This window comes from Megalops cyprinoides, chromosome 4 (genome assembly GCF_013368585.1).
Source record: "Megalops cyprinoides isolate fMegCyp1 chromosome 4, fMegCyp1.pri, whole genome shotgun sequence".
Classification (NCBI taxonomy): domain Eukaryota; kingdom Metazoa; phylum Chordata; class Actinopteri; order Elopiformes; family Megalopidae; genus Megalops; species Megalops cyprinoides.
This window is the reverse complement of record NC_050586.1, coordinates 33,238,085-33,257,823: the sequence shown is the minus strand read 5'-3', so window position 1 is coordinate 33,257,823 and position 19,739 is coordinate 33,238,085. Positions and strand designations below refer to the sequence as shown.

The following is a 19,739-nucleotide window of genomic DNA, read 5'->3' as shown; positions in this document are numbered from 1 at the left end:
CACGGAATACCAATAAAGCGACAACAAGTAGGAGCCATATGCTTGCAACATTTGTGCAAATAAATCCCAATAAAGAATTAATGGATCCCCTCTCAAATCACCAAGCTGTTCCCGTTTAATCTCCCTCATGTCGAGCCGAAATATTTCAACAACAAACATGACCACGACGGGGCACCCAAAGTGCCTTTGGCAACCTTTGCAGCTGGGGTGTCAGAGAGCCACTGGCGTTTTAGATGGCACCCATGGCGATCCGCACTAACTGTCACCGACGGGCGAACGCACACAGAGGGGACTTCTTTCCCCACACTGAACACAACCCAGTGTCTTGACTATTTCCTCCTCCATTTCCTCCTCCCGTTGTTTACAAACAGTTCATCAAAGTAGATTTGGCAGGAAGTGATGCCATGTTGCAGAACTTCAAACTTAAGCACAAGGTCACTTTAAGGGATTTGTGAATGCTGTCAGCGTCACTGGTCAGCTGCCACTCGCTCACAATTTAATTAATAGGAGGGGGGGGGGGAAACAGTACTGTAGATGGACAGATGGCCTGTCTGTGTTTTTAGGTCTCATACCAGCACATGCAGCAACTAGAGCAACCTCACAGATTGCATTGTTGTAACAGTGAGTTTGGGAGAACAATCAGCAAACAAGATAGGCAGACTGACCTTTGACCTGGACCCCAATGCGGAAGTAGACATCGACGTTGCCCAGGTACCTCTCCACCAGGATGTAGTACCACTGCTCCCATGAGGGCAGGGGGGTCTGCAGTTCGCAGGGGCTCAACCCCTTGCAGTCCAGGGAGGTGGAGTTGTGCAGGGGGGGAGCGCGTGCCCTGATCTTCAGCAGTACTGGGCAGGTCTCTGTGCTCCTGTTCCTCGTGCTGCAGTCCACCAGTTGAACTTTCACCTTGGAGATGTAGCTTGGAATGAACACTCTGCAAAAACACGGCACAGAGGAGTGCAGTTATGTAGCATGTAGCAATACCACAATAGTATGAGAGATAAGAATATAGAAAAGAGTATCCACCAAATAAATACATAAACTAATAATGACTTATGATGATGGTGATGATGATGATTATGATTATGATTATCAATTCTGTTACTACCAAGAACCATCATCACCATAATCATCATCATAATCATCACTATAACAATAATAATGCACAAGAAAGATTCAGTGCATTCAGTCAGTATCTTACTGATTTGACAGTCTACCATTAGCCATTTCAGTTAACACTTTTAAATGACCCAGAGTATTTTTTTTCTAGAGAACAGCCAAAGATGCCTTTTGAAGACCACGGTTTTCCCCACAGCAACTGTCAGCTGATTCACAGTTAAAGACAAGGAAACAGTTGGCATGGATCAATAAAAGCATCCTTTTTTATTGGGCGAGACAGCCCTGGGGGCAAACCCCTAAAGAACCATCCATCTGACATCAGAGTTCAATTAATTAAAGAACTGACCGGCTGAATTAACATTCACTAAGAATCGCTAACCAGGCCAGACTAGGAACAGGTGTTGCACAGGATACTCTGTTGAGCAGACCACAAAACACAGGGACTCTGGAGACACTGCCAGAGAAAATTGCAAGCTACAGTAAGCACAGATTTATATCTTGTCTAGAGAAAGTACTGAAGGCACGGATGCTACATTGGTGGCACGTTAAACAACTGGATTAAAGAGGAAATTAATTAATATTATGTAAATTGCTTTAAATTAACATCCCTGTGATATTATGATTCCGACTTTAATGTGGTCCATTGGAAATACAATGCTGTCCATGAAAGCACTAATAATTGTTCTGCTGTTCTTCAAAAGTCGTTTTCTTCAAACTTATCTGCTGTCTCAGCTGTGATCAAATAAATTTGCAATTCTCTTTGGTAGTTTGAAAATGAGCCATTTACAACACAACATCAAAATAAGGAAAAAAAAAGAATAAAATGCATGATTATTTGTTTGCAGGCTCCATCACATTATGTCAGACTTACAGTATTTTTGAAGTTAAACTGATTCATTTAAAACCTGCCATAAAATCACAAAATTTCTTTGCGTGAACTTAATGAACTTTTAAGAGACAATCCAGCACCTCATAGAAAAAGGTGGAGGAAAAAGATCTTTCACTGTTCAAAACATCGATGTGTTTCAGCAAAGCTGCTTTCATCGTGTTTTTTTTTTTTTTTTTCCCCCAAACCAATCCTTTGTGTATCGGTTTAAGAAATCACCTCTTGGGAATGCTTTGCTGAAATGGATTGGCATTGATGTTTTTTTTTAATGAAAATCCTGACCTTCTGTTTTCTTCCAAGAATGGCTGAATTCTCCCTGAACAGTACTGATTTCATTTCTCTCCTACTTGTTGGAGTGTTCACAAAGTACAGCCAGTGTCTCTTTTGCTTTCCATCAGTTTTTGAGGATTTCACAACTGCCAACAAGGTTATCCAAATAATCTATTTGAATAACAATTTGACAGCATCTACACAATAATCTGTAGTAAAGACCACATTTTTTGACTGCCAGAGGAAGCATAAACATTGTGTGTTTTTGAGAGTACTGTTGTCTCAAGGGGTGCTGTTCCAGTTGACATCACTGACACTGGCATGAAATGTGCATGACATCGTACACAGCTATCCATGTATCTTGTTAAATCCACTGCACGAACATTCTGTTCATATATGACACTGATTCTGTGGGCAAGAGTTAGTGGGAAATTAGCCTTTTTGTTATTGTGATTATAATTACCATTATCATGATGGTTATGATGATGATGATGATGATGATATTTTCTTCTGGGAGAATGTTGGACAAAGGCTTTTTTGACTCAAGGCTCATGTATTTTTTTTACATCTGATACCTTTAAATCAAATGGAAAATTCCTTTAGCATCACAGCTTTAAATCTTCAATACTGACTAATCAATAAATTAAAACTACTTCAAACAGGTGTTGCCATAACTTTGTTTGTTCATTCAAAATGTATTACATTGATGAATAACAAATCTAAGTTTACCAAGCTAAAGCGGTCAGACATACAGTAGATTCAAACAATTCTGATGGGACATATCTAAAATCTGTCTTTTGTATCTCATATTATTTTTATTGTACCCTTTACACCAGTTAGCTTTCCTTCTTGTTTGGAGGAAGCCTTTTTGTGGAGGGAGCCTTAGGACAATCTCTGGAAGTTTACACTCTAACTCACATTGCACTAATATTCATATGCTTGCTTCCAATGGCAAGCCTCTGCTGACACACATCAATTACTCTGAGAACAGACTGACAGTTGACACCACAAACCAGTATGTTCTATGCAATATAAAAAATTGCTTAATATGGCATTCCTGGATGATGGCATTTTGCAGCCAACAAATATTACTACTACTATTACTACTACTACCACCACTACTACTACCACTATTACTACTACTACTTCTACTACTACTACTAATAATAATAATAACATCATCAACAAAGGGAAAATCCTTTTGTTTGTGTTGGTCAGCATTTAGGCTCTCAAGTGGGGGTTGTACAAGTATTATACATCCAAAAGTAGCTTTATTAGTGTTATTAGTAGTATAGCCACCTATCAAGACAGGTCTCTCTGACATGTAGGTAAAATGAGTAGTAGCTAGTATCTCTTGCAGTTTTTTAAAGAAGCCTGGCAAATAAATTCTATGAGAAGTCAGATAGTTAGGCATCCAATCCAATCTCACTAATGCTTTAATATCGTTCACATTTCACAGAGAATTGTTTGGGTCATACACTAAATTTCTCATGAATATCAATAAATTACAGATGAATTATACGCGTTGGGAGTAGCCTCTGTGCTCACTGACTCATACAGTGTGAATACACTGATATGGGCAGGTGCAGATTTTAGGATATTAAGAAATTTTGTTTCTCTGTCATGTGGGCTTTGTTGATTTTAACTTGATCCCAAAAATGTTCTTCTCGTTCTTTCACCTTTGTACTTTTATTAATGTACTTTCACCTGTAAATCTTGTTCATGTTATATTTGAGTCTCCTTGAAAAACCCAAAAAAATTGTACAAGCACAGTTTATCGTGTATTTTCTTCATAGCTGACCAGGGCCATCAACTGTGCATTTTAATTAATGTTCACATTTATGCGTGTGTGCACGTGTGCACGGGTTTGTGTCCTTTGTAGCGCGTGCGTGCGTGTCCCTGCGCATGAGTGTCAGCATACCGCCAGTAATGTTGATTAATTCTCACTGCCGCTTTCATTTGGTTGATTGACAGCAGAAGCAGCGGGGGGAAATGAAAAGTTGGGAAAAAAAAAAAAATCCCGCCGATCAGATAATTAAAATAAACACATGGACAAATCTGAGCACATCCCCCTATTACCTCACCTCATTCCATTCCTGCTGTTCCTCTCACCCATTGCCCTGAATGCAGCATGTTATCTCTGCGCTACAAGCTGAGGGTGAACACAAACACGCCTCAAGATATTATTTTGCTCCCTTCACTTAAAAAAAAAATGCATAAAAACAACACTATCTGTGTAGAGCCAGAGAACATGAAACAAGCAGCAGAATTCTCAAAGGAGATGCATAAAATAATGTTTTTGAAGGTCTCTCATCATCTAACGGGCAAAACCCAATAATCTCATGCATTCACATCACTTAATTGTAGTGTTTTACATGCGCTGGGGAGAAAGGTGGCAGTGGTCTGAGCAGCTGGCGGCGCACAGTACCCCCTCCATGCTTTCCAAGTCTTGCGCATGTATCCTTCAACCCCTTTACTTTCTTCGATAGCCTTATATTCACTGATTGAGCGAGGAGCCCATTAACATGTGAAATGATGAGAGATGCGATTCACTGTGGCACACGGGAAAAGATGCGATGTGTCTAAAATGCCAAAAGGAGTTAAAGATTGGGTGTCCTTCGGTATGCAGAGATTCACTGAAAATGGCACTCTCCACATCCAAGGGCCAAAAATAGCTTTACTGTGGGAACATTTACAGCAATCTGAAGTGCCAGAAATGATGCAGAAAAAATGACGCGCATCACCTAGACTGGATATCACATACTGAACATATGTGTCTCTCTGCTCCCAATGCGAAGCAGGCCACGGATGTGCATTCCAAGATGGGTGGCTCTTGGGCGCTGCCGTTAATGTGATCAATCAGAGAATTAAAACGGCCACTCACTTGTAAAGTACCGATCTGTTGTGGACGGGGATCATCTGATCGATGAAGTATCCAGGATACAGCACTGAAATTCCAATCAGCCTCTGGACGATGAGCTGGGGCTGGAAGAGGTACTGGCATTCCTCAGAGAGACCCTGAGAAATGTGAGGGGGGGGGCGAAAAGAGAGAAAGATGGATCAAAACAGATCAGGCAAAAATCTGTCCCTCCCCCCCCCCACCCCCCTTGCAATTTTCATCTGAGGTTCAATGCTGCAAACTCAGCCCACTAATTCAATCCGCTGTCACAGATTAGACGCACAGCACCACGGGAGTCAGTTAATATGGATTGGCTGTCTTTCCTGCATCGCTGTAAGTCATAGCATGAGCAATCATCTTCGGTTGTTACTTTTAGACATGCTGGGAACTAGTCATGTATGTCGATGGGATGAGTTTCTATTATACTAACCACACCTGAATTCAAGCAAGCACAGGCATTCGGTGCATGTATCCTCACATTTAGAGAGCTTTAGCTGAGGAAATCAAGGCTGTCAGGGTTCAATACAAAGTGCACCAATTACCAATGAGCTTTACACAGTGTTCTCCTACTTCAACTCTTAAGAACATAAATGTACCAGAAATTTTGTTTCAATTGCAAGAATGAAACTTCACAAATGTACCTAGTTTACAAATCACTATGGTCTGAATAAGACTATTGATAGGTGCATCCATTTGCTTTCCCTGATTTTGTTTGCTTATTTTATTTAGAAAATGTACTGCTGATGAAGCCACATAGCTGAGTCTTTGGGTATCTGTAACATTGTGATGGGTATAAGAAAGGATATTGGGGAGAGAATGCTGACCTCATTCAACACAAGGCAGAAGGGTTTTCAGTCTGCAAATTTTCCTCGGTATGAAATTGCAAATACTCAGACCATACTTGTAGAATGATACTATATGCTACAAATACTCCCTTTAATAACCTAAAATAGAACAACTAGAATTATGTAAACAGATTTACACTGCAGTGGTTAATTGTATTTTTTTTTCTCATCTGTGAAGGAAATTGATTCATAGTACACCTTGTTATCTTGAAAAGCACTCTGTGACATTTCTTTGTAAGGAGCAAAAAAACTACTCTATTGATCTTTTAAATGTGCTAAAATGAGGCATTTGAGTTTTCAGTATTCCCTATCTTTTTGTGATTTTTTAAAACACATTTTCAGCAGACTTTTGGCACAGGATCAAGCACCATGGAACAAATACCCAGCGATGAGTAATGGTCTTCCAACGGGCAAACCGCGATCATTTCACAGAGGGCGTCAGAAGGCCCAGCCACCAATTAAAGAACAGATGGGTTGTATAGATTTGCAAGGACAAATTGTCTCCATGAGATTGTGTTCCTCTCTGGCAGGAAAAGGTCGGGGGGGAGTCTGTAAAGGTTGTTATTTATCATACAGTGGTGCAGTTCGCCAAATTATAATGTGCCACCTAACCGTTCACCTCTTTCCCTACCCTCTCGTAGGTGCCCCTGACCTGAATGAGATGCACCAGGGCCGTGCCTACTACACTAGCAGCCTTACTCCCAGCAAGTGGAGCTTCCTTTTACAAAACAGAGCACTGTTCTCTACCAATGTACAGCATTCTCCTTTGAAAGGGCTGCTGCTTTGACTTACACAGGGCCAGTTCTCACTGGAGCGCTTGGAGGGGAAATGAACACTTTTTCGACAGTATCTAGCGATGATGACGTATATCGTTTTTCTTTCTTGTTTGCTCTGCTTCACCTGTTGGTGATCATTCTGGTTGATTGTACTTGGAACACAGTTGAATGGTCCAGCAAATCAGTCCTACTTCCTGGTGCAGTTACTGAGCCATGTCATTGCTACATAAGATACCAGAATACTATAAAATTTGTATGCTTGTCTGAGAGCTTAACAACGTGCTTGCGTCATCATCCATGTCTGTGAGACTCGTTTTCAACATGGATGTAGAAATGTCAAAGAAAAAAGAGCAAATAACAGTCTTTTCAGCGGAGCATAATTTATCACACAATGCTTTTCCCTGCCTGAATGGTTATCACATAATTGGATCTTAATTAATTTATTACCACAAAGCATACCAGATGTACTTCCTTAAAGAAATATGAAGATGAACAAATAAGATTTTGTTTAATTGAAGGCTGAACAGAATCTGTTGCTTCTCACTGCATCGGAACTCAAAACACACTGTAAAAGTCCCTGGGTCATGCAACACATTGCTTATTTGAATTGTGTGTACATGAGGTGCATTTACATTGGCTTCAAACAGTTTACATAAATTGAAATGCAGCACATTATTGCATAGTAACTGTAACATGGGCCACTACTCAGTAAATTCAGTTTAAGTACATCTGGTAATAGTACTGTGTCCTCAAACAGACCTTGCTCTCAGATGAGAACTGTCTCATTGTGGAACTGTACACATCCTGTCCCCGTACTGTCGCTATACTTGCTGTATGCACTTTTGTAAGTCGCTTTGGATAAAAGCGTCTGCTAAATAAATAAATGTAAATGTAAAAATGTAAGTCCATCTCTGCTGTACACATGCAAAGAGCACTTATTACATGTTAATAAATGATTACTATCCAGCACCTCACTCCTCATGCTTCAAGCACACTGAGTTCTGCAAGGCTGCTAATCTGCACACCCCTGATATTTCTCTGACTGAAAGACGTTCATTACAGAGTCGCACAAATAATGGCACAGGATATTTTCGTACAATTACAGAGTGTTTGGAGACTGTGTTCTGGACAGGTATAATTGTGTGGATCGGTGCTGAGGCATTCATCTCTCATTATGTTCCACCGCGCATTCGGAGTCCTAATTCTTCCTCCGACTGATTGGCACGTTCATTTACTCCTGCGCAAACCCCTCTCCAATTACTTACACTCGGGACGGCTCCATTCAGATCGGCCCGCTGTGTTGGATCGCTCTGACAGGCCAATAACCGAGATTGCCTTCCCTCTTTGCGTGAACAACATAACTTTTCACCAGCGGACAGGAATCGGGGGTGACCTTTCATTGCAAAAAAGCAGGGATAGAGCGGTCCGCACGCTTAATGCACGCGTCACATGACGTGGCTTTCCCGAACAGGAAGGCCTCTGTCCTGGCACAGGAGAAGGGGATAGGTGCTGCCATGCTGCTGTATGCCTGATGAATACTTAATAACGACCAGAGCGAGGAGCTACAACTCACACTGCCATTAAAGAACAAATTGGAGAAAGATGCTCCATCTGTTGTTTGTGCAAGGCTGCATACATAAAGCAGAAGCACAGCTGGTGCTGGAGGAGACGGACAGGGCCTCCACGCAGGGCTGCCTTGGCCCCTCCCCTCGCGGTGCCGTCCGAATATCACCATCCGTCATGTTTTAACGCCGCCGGGCCCTCAAGCTCTCATCTGGCGATTTGATTGCGGAGGACGGCGGCGACTCGGGTGTCCCGAGTCACGCACGGCCTGGGCAAAACAAATTGCTCTTTTCCGCCGCAAACCTAATTTAGCCGACCTTGCGCGAACGGCTGGCTGATTGCGGCCCTCCGCCAAAGCCGGGGCTCGCGAAATGTGGACAAAACTCGATATTAGGCCGCCTCTCCTTTACGTCTCCCTGTCTTTAATCCCAACCCCAGCTGCTCGATAATAATGCCCCAGCAGCCGACATCAATAGAGAATGAAAGATATATGGTGCTTGTTATAGCCAGCGATGGTTTTGTGTAGTAAACAAAGTGCAGTGATTCAAAAAAACAATGAGGGCGCAGTTAAAATGCTGATAAAAACATCAGAAACGAGACAGTATAAGAGAATGCAACTCTTGCTTGAATTCCCCTGGTTCACCACAATGATTTCCTCTGATTACAATTTTGTATGCTTGTGCCAAAATGCACAGTGCTGATATATGGGCGTAAGAGGGCTTTGGTATGTTTTTAGCACATGTAGCAAAAACGTCCATGCACAACTGAGAATTCTGAACCGAAATTCACTTAGAGCTCAGCACTCTCCGGTCAATAACGCAAGCCCAACACACTACTGGTCAGCATCTTATGAGCATATCAGTATTCACTTTGTACATGTGTGAGTGTTTTATGACAAGAGGCTTTTCTAAATGGCTAGAGGTGTCTTTAAGAAATGTGAGATGTATTCATAGAAAAAAAACAACTCTTTTTTCAGAAGAGGTTTATGCTTCTCCATTCACTCTGCTGTCTGTACTACGGCCTTTTTGCATTATTGAAGGAAAAGCCTTGATTTATACACTCACAATGCTTCATCATGCATAGAAGTACATGATGCACATCTGAAAGCATTCAATCATTTTTTATCTACACTTTAAGATACACAACTGAAATTGTGGCTGCTGTAATCATAACAGAGTACTTATTCAAAGACAGCTGAGGCGTCTATCAGGCATGCCTTAGCCGCTATCAGAGTAGGCGTCATATTCATCACACACAGATGCAAAGCATCCAGGGTACCAATAGATCCTTTAAAGCCAAGCTACCTTTATTTTCTAAGCTTATAATACTCACAGGATGCTTATCTTATAATTCTTTGTATGTCTAATGATACTACTGTTCTGGGTAAGGACCTGACATTTGTTCAGGCTGTAAAGTCAGATGCATGTGGTTCCATCTTGGTCAAGAAAGCTTTCTGTCTCATTTTAAATTTGGCTCATCAGCTCACTTACATAGATTTCCTTAAAATACCCTAATAAAATCTCGACGCCCAGCATGATAATCCTCTCCTCTGTTTCAGAGACTCTCGCACATTACCCAAAGTGCCACCCCATTAAAAATTAGAGATGATCTTCCAGGGAGGCACGATTTTCCTTCTGCTTCCTTTCTGTACTGCTCCTACAGAACATGTTTGAACAGGACCTCTGGAGAAGCCATTTTCAGTTGATTTCAACTTTCCCACAATGTCAACTTAAAGCTTGTGTTACTTATAAAAGCAAGCTGCGGTGATGCAGCATGAATTTGACGGCTCATTGGTTGCTTACTAATTCAAATAAGATAAATAAAGAAAAACTGCCAGTTCCATTTCCCAGAATGCCATTATTCTGTCAGTATGTCACCCAAGACCATTGAAAGCCCAGCAGTATTCAATTAGTCAGCTGGCTAATTTTGGGAGTTAGCTCTTATAAAGTAAACTGTCAGATGTTATGTCTGTTTCGGTGACCTAACGCTGTAATTTGGTGAGCGTTGCAACCGATAGAGCAGGTTTTTGACCAGGAAGTGTGATTAGTGTGCTCTGTGCCGGCCATCTGCTTGTCATGCCGTTAGCCAGGTTGTCTATCTGGTTAAAGACTGCAGTGCAAAGGGAGCACACGGTTTGTCAGCACATGAGGAGACACTGAACGACACATTCGCCACACTGACGATCACACACATCCATACGTGTCGCCTGCAGCAGAAGTTTACCATGACGAATGATGACGCCCCCTGCTAGAATCAAAGAGTAGCTCCGACATAAGGGAGTCGTGCCTTTGCTAAATTTTGTCAGCCTTTGTTCTGGATCGCAGCATTCAAAGATGCTGGGTTCACTCTTCTCTTGCACCCAGCTGGTAAGATTTACACTGCCAGGTTTGTTGTTTTTGGTGCTGTTGTGTTTATGCACTGTATGTCTAAAAGGTTTCAACTAGGTTGGCTTTTGGTGCCACCAATGCTGAATTTTGAACCAGATTTACACCTATCTGTCCATGACCAATGAGATTTGCTGTTCCATGTTGTAAACCGATTAGATTTTTGCTGTTCCATGTTTTTAATGCATGAAGCATACACAAACACATGAAGGATAAACAATTTCCCATGAGTACTTCGCCCGTCACCTTTAGGGCATTCAGGCAGGGGGAGGGGGTGGTGAAACAGAGAAAAACTACAACAAGTGCACTGCTGTTCTGAGATAGCTTGACGTCTGCCACTGTTGCTAAGCACCAAACAACACCAATTAATAAATAACAGATATATCCTTCAGGGGGGCTTGTCAAAGCCTGGTCCAATTATTTCTCCTTGGTGCAACTGGCCACAGGCCGCCCCAATCCACAGGTACGGTTATTTCAGGGCCCCGTTGAAAAGGTCATCCCTCCCTGCACAGCTGGCTTCTATCTATATTTCATGGGCTGCTTGGATAGCCGAACGTGCTGGGGCTCAGACATTGTCCTTAAAAGTGGAACACACCAATTATTACTGCCTTCAAATCCAGAAGACAGTCTCTTCTAGGACTGTCCTCCCACAGCTAATTCGAAATAGTAGCTGGAAGAGGTGAATGGAAGCAAAGGAAAATGCATTTTGTTGGGTCACTATTTATAAAAAGGTGTCAACCACCTATGGTACTATACTACAAGTAAACACAAAAGAATACTGTGTAACTGCACAGCGGGCAAGTTGAGTATGTACAGCAAATGGTAAATGCCAGGAAGTGGAATCCAGTTAGTTCTATATTCATTACTGTGGTTAATATATAGCAGTGCATTATTACACACAAGTTCTGCCCAGTGCCGACCAGAAGCAGATGGGCTCCCCCTCTGAGCCCGGTTCTGCTCAAGGTTTCTTCCTGCTAACTAGGTTTACTAACTAAGTTTTTCCTTGCCACTGTTGCCTTAGGCTTGCTCTCAGGAGGTCTCAGGCCTGGTAACAATGTAAAGCTGCTTTGTGACAACTTGTGTTGTAAAAAGCGTTATACAAATAAAATGTTATTGAATTGAAATTGAAAGTTCCTAAGTAAATTACAGTTTTGTTACAATAAACAATACTACCTCCTCATACAGATGTTTTGCAGATGCATCAGTGCTGTAATACATGTGTTGTCAGTTGTACTGCACCAACAGAGCCTATTTTCCATTAGCTACCCCTATACCATGTACCAAAATTCTCACCCTATCTGCTTTACTTTGGATGACATTTCATGCTAAATATACCTGAGGTGGGCATATTCTGACAATTTCAGAAGGTCCCCTAAGGCAAAAATGAAAATACTACTGTGAAAATCCCAGAGTACAAGGGACAAGGGAAACCATGTACGTGTACACAAATCTCAACTGTAAGAGGACTCTAATCCACTGCAGGACTGACAATGCCTCAGAGAATAATTACAGGATAAGAGTAGCTTTGGTCTGTAAATCTCTGTAAAGGGAACGACACAAGACAATTTAGAAAATCCATAACACCACCAGACACAACCCCTTTGAATCGGAGCTGAACCAAAAATCCTCTTTCCTCCTGAGTCACCATGCAACATCTTTAACATCAAGATGGAGCACCCTGTGAAATATCCTAAAGAGAAATGAAAGGGAAAAAAAAAACAGCGCTTGCCAATAATGTGCCCAGGGCAATATGCCCTGGATTTGTAACGTGTGTGCTGGCAGTCTAACCACAGAAGAAATTCTGGAGGAGCCGGTGCTCTGTCGCCACGGTGAGCAAGAGAGAATCAGCAACCTCTACAGTAGCTACGGTAATTTGTTTAAACGGATTCAACACCCTTGCAGTCACGGTACACGCTCGTAGCCGTGCATGCTTCCGTGATCTGAGCGGAAAAAGAATAACGCCTTACTGAGAAACGGTGTGTCTACCTCAACGCGTGAGGAGAGATGCATGGATAAACGCATATTCGGAATGATTTCACAGGGGGAGAGGTTTTAACAAATTTATATTGTTTTTAATTTCTTTGGGGGATGATTCTGAGTCTCTGCATGCGGGGCGAGGATTTATCTCTCAGGGGCTGTGTTTACACTTCACTGCCCTAAGCGCAACCCATTGAACTCAAAGCTATCCATTATTTCCATGCAATTATCCTTACTCTGAATGCCGAGGGAGGTAAACTCGTAAAGTGGATTAGTACAAAGAAGGCATCCCAGCCCTGGGGAACACGTTTTTGTTTGTTTTCCCTCAGTCACAATGCTCTCCTTGAAGGAAAAAAAAGCTATACGTAAAGGTTTTAGTCCTCATTTCATGTCAGCATCGTTTTTAAACAAATTGCATGCTTTTCAGGAGTTGGTGTCCCTGTCACGAAAATGAGGGAGGTCATTGTGGCAATCCACTACATCTGTTAGTGGGTTCACTGTTGTTGTTTTTTTCTAGTGTTAATAACCAGAGTAAATTATTTGCTGTTATTGATGCAAGAAAAAAAAATAACATTGGTGCATCTGGTAGATGTTAAAGTGTAAACACTTGTTATAGTCCACAAATATATATATATATATATATATATATATATATATAGACATTGCCATTTCTGAAAGACTTAAATGAATACCGAAAGCTTAATATTAAGGCTTGAAGAAGCTCAAGAGGCGTGGGTGGTAAATTAAAGTACTTATCCACTCTGGCTTTGCTTAGGGTGACCTTTCCAACTGAGTATGTGTGCTTAAAAGGGCACTATCCTCAGAGAGAGATGTATATCAGACTGAGTCCTCTGGGTCAATACTGAACTCAAAGTGCAGCCTTTGTTTTTTATTTGGCCAACAACACATGTGTGGAAAAAGTAAGTTCTGGAGTTGAGTTCCTTTCAGTTTCTTTCATACCACTGCACTGTGCTCACCAAGCAAACATGAGCCTGGTGACCTCTGCATCAAGGTCAATCTTGCCAAAGCAAGTCTGAATGCAAGGGATACTGGGATGACCTAGAGGGCCAGAGCTTGACCTGGTATGTTGCCATGATATATTTTGTGAAGTAAGGAAGCTGTTTTAAAGAGGTAGTCAATTTCCTCTAAGGCCATTTTGCTCAATCGATCTTTCCAGCACAAGGGTCATGGGCAGTATTTTATCAAAAGTTTATGGTATGATTTGGAATAAGAGTTGTCCCAGAACCTCACAGTAAACACTGAATAGCTAACCCCTACCTTGACGGAAATCTTCCCCTCATCCTTTGGCAGGTGCGCAGCCAGGAACCAGTCTCCAGGAAGGGGACTTGTGACGTTGAATACTCCAGTCGTCCGGTTGGGCAGAGTCCACGTCAGGGTGACTGCAAATGACCCAGGTACGATGGTGTCCCGGGGGAAGCGGGTGTGGAGGGGGTTGATCACAGGAGGGGCTCCAGACCTGAAATAGCTGTGAATGAGCCGGAGAGACAAACAGGTTATGTGTCTGGTGGACATATTGCAGGCAAGGGGGAAAAACATGATCCAAAGCCATTGGCATTTAGTATTTCCTCAGCTTCAGTGCACTGAAATCATGGTTTTGCTGTCCTTATTACAGTAACCATGTATCCAACAAGCAACAAACACTAAACAATTAATTTCATGTGTGAGCTGGAGCAAGAGAACATTATTAGCATCACTCTTGAATCAATTAAAATTCAGAAGATGTTCTAATTTTTTGTTTCTTTACTGAGGGGAAATGGCGCATTGTGACTAATGTTAAATTATGCATGAACATATTCATAAACAAATGTTCCGACAGTTCTCTTTTTTGATGATACTCAGGGTACATAGATGTTTGCAATTTAGAAACTGCTGATTTGGAAGGAGCTTCCATCTTCGCCTTAATCACAAGTAGTGAAAGTTCTAACCACAAATGCCCCTGATCCATTTTTTTATGATTTTACGTAGTGCTGAGCATAGCGTAGTGTGTCACATAACAAGGGAATCGCCAGAAGATAGAAAGTATAAATTTCTGTTAACTTCCATATAAAATTTAGACTAGATTAATTCTGTGACATATTTTATTGTCAATCGAGGGCAAAAATTTAAAACTGTTTAATTCTCCACTGCACCTATATAATAAAACCTAGAGGCTGGCCATGTTCAGAAAAACCAAAACAGACATTTAAATGAAATGCAATTTTATTAACACTTAATTCATTATTTTGGAGGCTATTTCTCAGTGGATGGTGCAGTAATCTGTGACCAGACACGTCTCTGAGTGTTCACGAGAGGTGATATCAGGAGAGAACATTGAACAGGGATTTTTTTTCTCTTCACAGACAAGCAATCCTGTGGGAGGCCAAGGCTAACCCCAGGCCAAGAAACGTTGACAGGTAATAACTCAGACGCCAGCAGCTGCTTCAAACAGTGTTATTGAGAAAGTCGTTCCTCTCCTCTTCCTCCAGTCAGTGGAGCCTCTGTATCTCTGGGGTGTCGCGCAGGCGAGGCCTTTTAACCCAACAGGGAGGAAGCGCTGGCTCTCCTCTTGTAAAAACTCCACTGCAAACCAGGTCAAAGAGCTCCAAGGTGATAAGTCTCCAGCATCTCTAGCTGCCACACGCTCGCCACCGCTCAGGGCATCCCTGAAGAACTGACACGCCGCTCACCTGTGATCCAAGTTTAAGAGGATTGGCTCAACTGTAATCATGGGGGTACGGTTGTAAAAGCAAACATGGAGCTTCCGGGAAGGCGAGATGCCCCCTGAATTAAAAAAATACACCCCCCCTTCCAAAAATCTGTCTGCTTTAAAAACCTCAGCAGGGCAAATTTATTTCAGCCAGCCCTCGGCCTACTCTAAAAAGACCCAAAGGAGCATGGAAATTTCACGCCAGCTGTCTGGGCCCTGATTGGTCGCATACAGTTCTTCTCCTTGCCCTTGTCTTCTTTTTAAGTACCCCTCCTGGGGGTCTCATTGCACCCCTTTGAGTTCCCTCTGAGTGGCAGTGGGTTCACTCCCGTTTCCTATCCTTCTGTTCATACATAAGTTCTGACCGCCAGTGTGGGGCCTAAGAAGCAGAGTATGCAAATCAGCTCTAAATATGGATTTAACCCAGGAAAGTGTCCGTGGGTGTAATGAGTGGAAGGCTTGCCTTTTCTTATGTGTCACTCCACCAAGGTGGCACACATAACATGGATTTTAGCAGGTCAGGCTATTCAACAGGTGCTATTACAATCCGCACTGTGAGAAGTCTGTGGATTTCATAAAGATTTGCCTCCAATACAGCTTCTCATCATATTGGCCAGGCAAAATTATGTCTCATTATTCTTGGTGTAACAGAGGCTGGCTGTTTTACCCAATTAGTGCTGCATCTATGCATGTTGCACAGTGTTAATATTATATTTATTAGACCTGCCTTTCTGACCTACATCACCTCACCCACATCACAAACCCTCTCTGGATCACAATAATGAAATCAAGCACTCTAAGCAGCAACAACATGGTGCTCTTAAAGGTCAAATATCAATACGCATTTCAGTTTCTTGAGAGGACAAAAAAAGATTCAGTATAAATACAGTAAAATCAATCATGTGCACAGATTTTTTTTTAGATATATGGCACAGTTCACTATGGGACGATGCATAATATCTATTCAGAATTGCAGACTCTCCATCACAAATACACGTTGCCAAAGACAGCTATAGAAGACCTGCCTAGAACTGTGGTGTGTGTGCAGATTCTTCTTGTGAACACGGGGTGACTTTGACCCCCTATTTGTCATGCTAAAGCCTCCCGGGAAGCCACCGTTGTTCTATGTGTCAAAGCCTGGTCATTAGTTTAAAGGTGATCCAAGGGCGGTGGATCTGCTGCCTAATTAGTATGCTCAAACAGCATTCAGCACCGTGGACAGCGCCGCGGAAAGCTGCTCTAATTTTGTCGCAGGGATGGGTTTCAATCAAAGTGTAAGGTTTAATTTTCAAGAACAAATTGAGGGCAGTGCAATGTACTGTCACCACTTACAGAACCTGTTTGTTTGTTGTCGAGGCAATCAGAACCACAAATGTGTCATGTCAGAATACTGACTGGGTGGGGGAGACAGAGGACAACACCATGTCATATCAACATAAAGACATTTACATTTTACATTTATTCATTTGGCAGACGCTTTTATCCAAAGCGACTTACATCGGTTCTTTACAATGTTATCCATTTATACAGCTGGATATTTACTGAGGCAACTGTGGGTTAAGTACCTTGCCCAAGGGTACAGCAGCAGTGTCCCAGCGGGGATTGAACCAGCAACCTTTCGGTTACAAGTCCTGCTCCTTAACCACTATGCTACACTGCCACCCCATTTCTTTGACTAAACGGGCCTTTCAGCCAATGCTTGCCATTTTTCCCCATCTATGTTAACTGCAATATGTATTTAAATTCTCTTTTAAGGGTCTATGACCCACCACATATGCTAACAAGCTATTCCATACATTAGCAACAGTGTGAAGGCTTCTAATATCAGTGGGAGAAATGTACACTCACGCCCCCTCTGCCTCCTTTCACTGAGAGTAAAAAGATGAAGTGTTTTAGATTACCTCTTTGTAGGTCATATTTGTAAGACCCAAGACTAGTCTGTTTGCTCTTCTGCAGGGGTTGTGCACTTCATGGTGCACTGATAAGAGCTGACCAAGGTATCCTAATTGCTATCTAAGCCATCATGTAGCCTAAATGCCACTCTTACAGAACGATCCACATTCAAGTGCTTTGTAATGTAGAGTGACACTCCTTAGTTCTTTTTTCCATCTTTTCCAAACAGCTTATAACCTGTTATGTTACATGAATCCCCAAACCCCTTTATTCATCTGGGTCTTTGTAATTCAAATCATGTTAAAACCACCAGTTTTCACAGATACCTCCAACTCCAACAATGCATTTTTCCTTAGTTTTAGCATTCAAACAAAGGCACTTCAAAGTACTCAGCACACTGCATTTTCCGTCTGTCTTTCGTCCTCTTACCACTCACATTAAGCCACTCGGAACTGAATCCTATACCCCTCAACTACCCTTTGTATACTCTGCACCTTTGTACCCCATCTTGTTTGTGCAAGTCTCAGTGCACAAATATTTGTGGGTGACTTAATCAAAATGCAAAACTTAAATTTTTATTCTTAACTTCTGATTCAATATGTTGAGTAATGACAATATGGTGGGTTTTTCTTTTTTGTTACAAACTGATGTTAACCAGTGGTTTTTGTTTGTATGCTGCAGTAATCATTGAGATGAATGATTCTGTTAACTGAATGCAAACAAATGTTCCTGCAAACCAAACTGTTCTTCCTCATTTGCCTATTATGGGTAATTTAGGATGAACAGAGCTCTGTGTAATAGTTGTTGTGTCTGTGAAGAACAAGGATGGGAGTTTGATAATATCATTGGGGACATTCAGCCATCTGGTCCCCCGCCAAGGTCACGCAGCACATGTGCAATACTGTTATGCCCCTGACGTGAATGTTTAACAGGATGCCACTCACCACATGAATATTCACATATCCTAAACTGAAATATGCACTTTCAATCAATCTTTATTTATAGTTTGTTGCAAAAGCATGGAAACTATTCATTTATAGTATGTTGCCTCTCAAGGTCATAAAAGGCCTGTGCATTTGCAAATGTCAGTGTATCATTTGATGGCCATCCTATAAAATCTGACACATGTGTAAGCTGCTATTACAGCTTAATTTGCCACCATCTCAAGCAGCCAATGCCTCTCAAGCTAAAATGTCTCCTTTTGATGTTAAACGCAAAAGACATTCTGCAACTTCAGGTTTTTTATGCAGAAGGTTCACAAGTTAAACTATGCACTCTGAATAAATCTTTACTCTTAGACACCACTATGTGGTTGGTGAGGCGTATGTACATTGTTCTTACCATTTTCCAAAATCTTTGAATTTGTCTGTATCACTCTACTCTAACTGGTCTGCTTGGAAGTACAAGTCTTCTTTATAATAGCTGAAGTCACCCTGTTTGATACTTTACTTGCCGTTACTTTAGCTTACAGTGAGTTATATGGTTTTCCTGATGAACTGTAACTCAGTTTAATATTACATGGTAGCCGGTGATTGTCTTCCAGCGACAACACTTTGAAATTCAGTTACTCCCAGGTCATCGGTCAGCAAGCGCATCAAGCGCTATCCTTTCATCGGCTCTCCAAAAATTGCGTCGTGCTGCCGACTGAAGCAAAGTGACTGCCCGAGTGAGCGATAAAGCTGTTTGGTTTCCCCGCTGTATTGCTGTTTGGTTTCCCCGCTGTATTGCGTGTAATGATTGTCGTCATCTCTGATCCTGTAGAGAGGCATTGATCTGGGAGCACCCGCTACCCGTCGGCTCGCTGTGACCCCCCCCCCCCCCCCCCAACATCTCTCCCCGGTTTCTAACAGCAGGCTGATTAATTACGCTCCCTCTTTGGCTTCCCGCGTTATCTGAGCCGCGTGATCTACACAATGATTTTCTCGCCATGAGTGGTGATGCATCGCGCTTTCTTTTCCTAAGCGGGGACGCGGCGACGAGGATGCGGTGAGAGGATAAAACTCGCAGTCTCGCTGGCTCCTTCAGCAGGCGCTCAATTATCAGCTAATTACATTGTGCAGCTTCCTCTCTGCTTTCTCGCGTGGCGCTCTGTGTGTTTACACAATCTTCGCGCGTGTACCTGCACTGTCACATGACCACCGGCGTGGAAAAAAACTCTTGCCCACTGCACCAGTGCTACTAAATACTGAAAAACAGTGAAATCCCTGTTTTCTTTCGTAGTGCTGTTTATATGGTATCTGTGGGGCTATCATTAAGTACAAATGTGTGATAAGTATACACAAATTTCCTGTAAAAAACTACCTATACAGCGTTATACACTTTGTTCCAGTATATTCTGGGGAAAAATGATAATGAATTGAGCCTGGAATATGATCGTAGGTTTAATCCACCCACACAGTGGTATTAAATCACCAGCTTCA

The 19,739-nt window shown here is 42.1% G+C and overlaps 1 protein-coding gene across 1 annotated transcript in view; it reads right to left on the bottom strand.

The window, feature by feature from the left end:
* tmem8b (transmembrane protein 8B) overlaps positions 1-19,739 on the bottom strand; it is a 100,182-nt gene that overhangs the window by 41,604 nt on the left and 38,839 nt on the right. The window contains exons 3-5 of the mRNA XM_036527607.1: positions 13,998-14,205; positions 5,160-5,293; positions 666-934 (exon numbers count right to left, since the gene is read on the bottom strand). Coding sequence (XP_036383500.1) covers positions 666-934; positions 5,160-5,293; positions 13,998-14,205 — 611 coding nt within the window. The remainder of the gene's footprint in view (positions 1-665; positions 935-5,159; positions 5,294-13,997; positions 14,206-19,739) is intronic.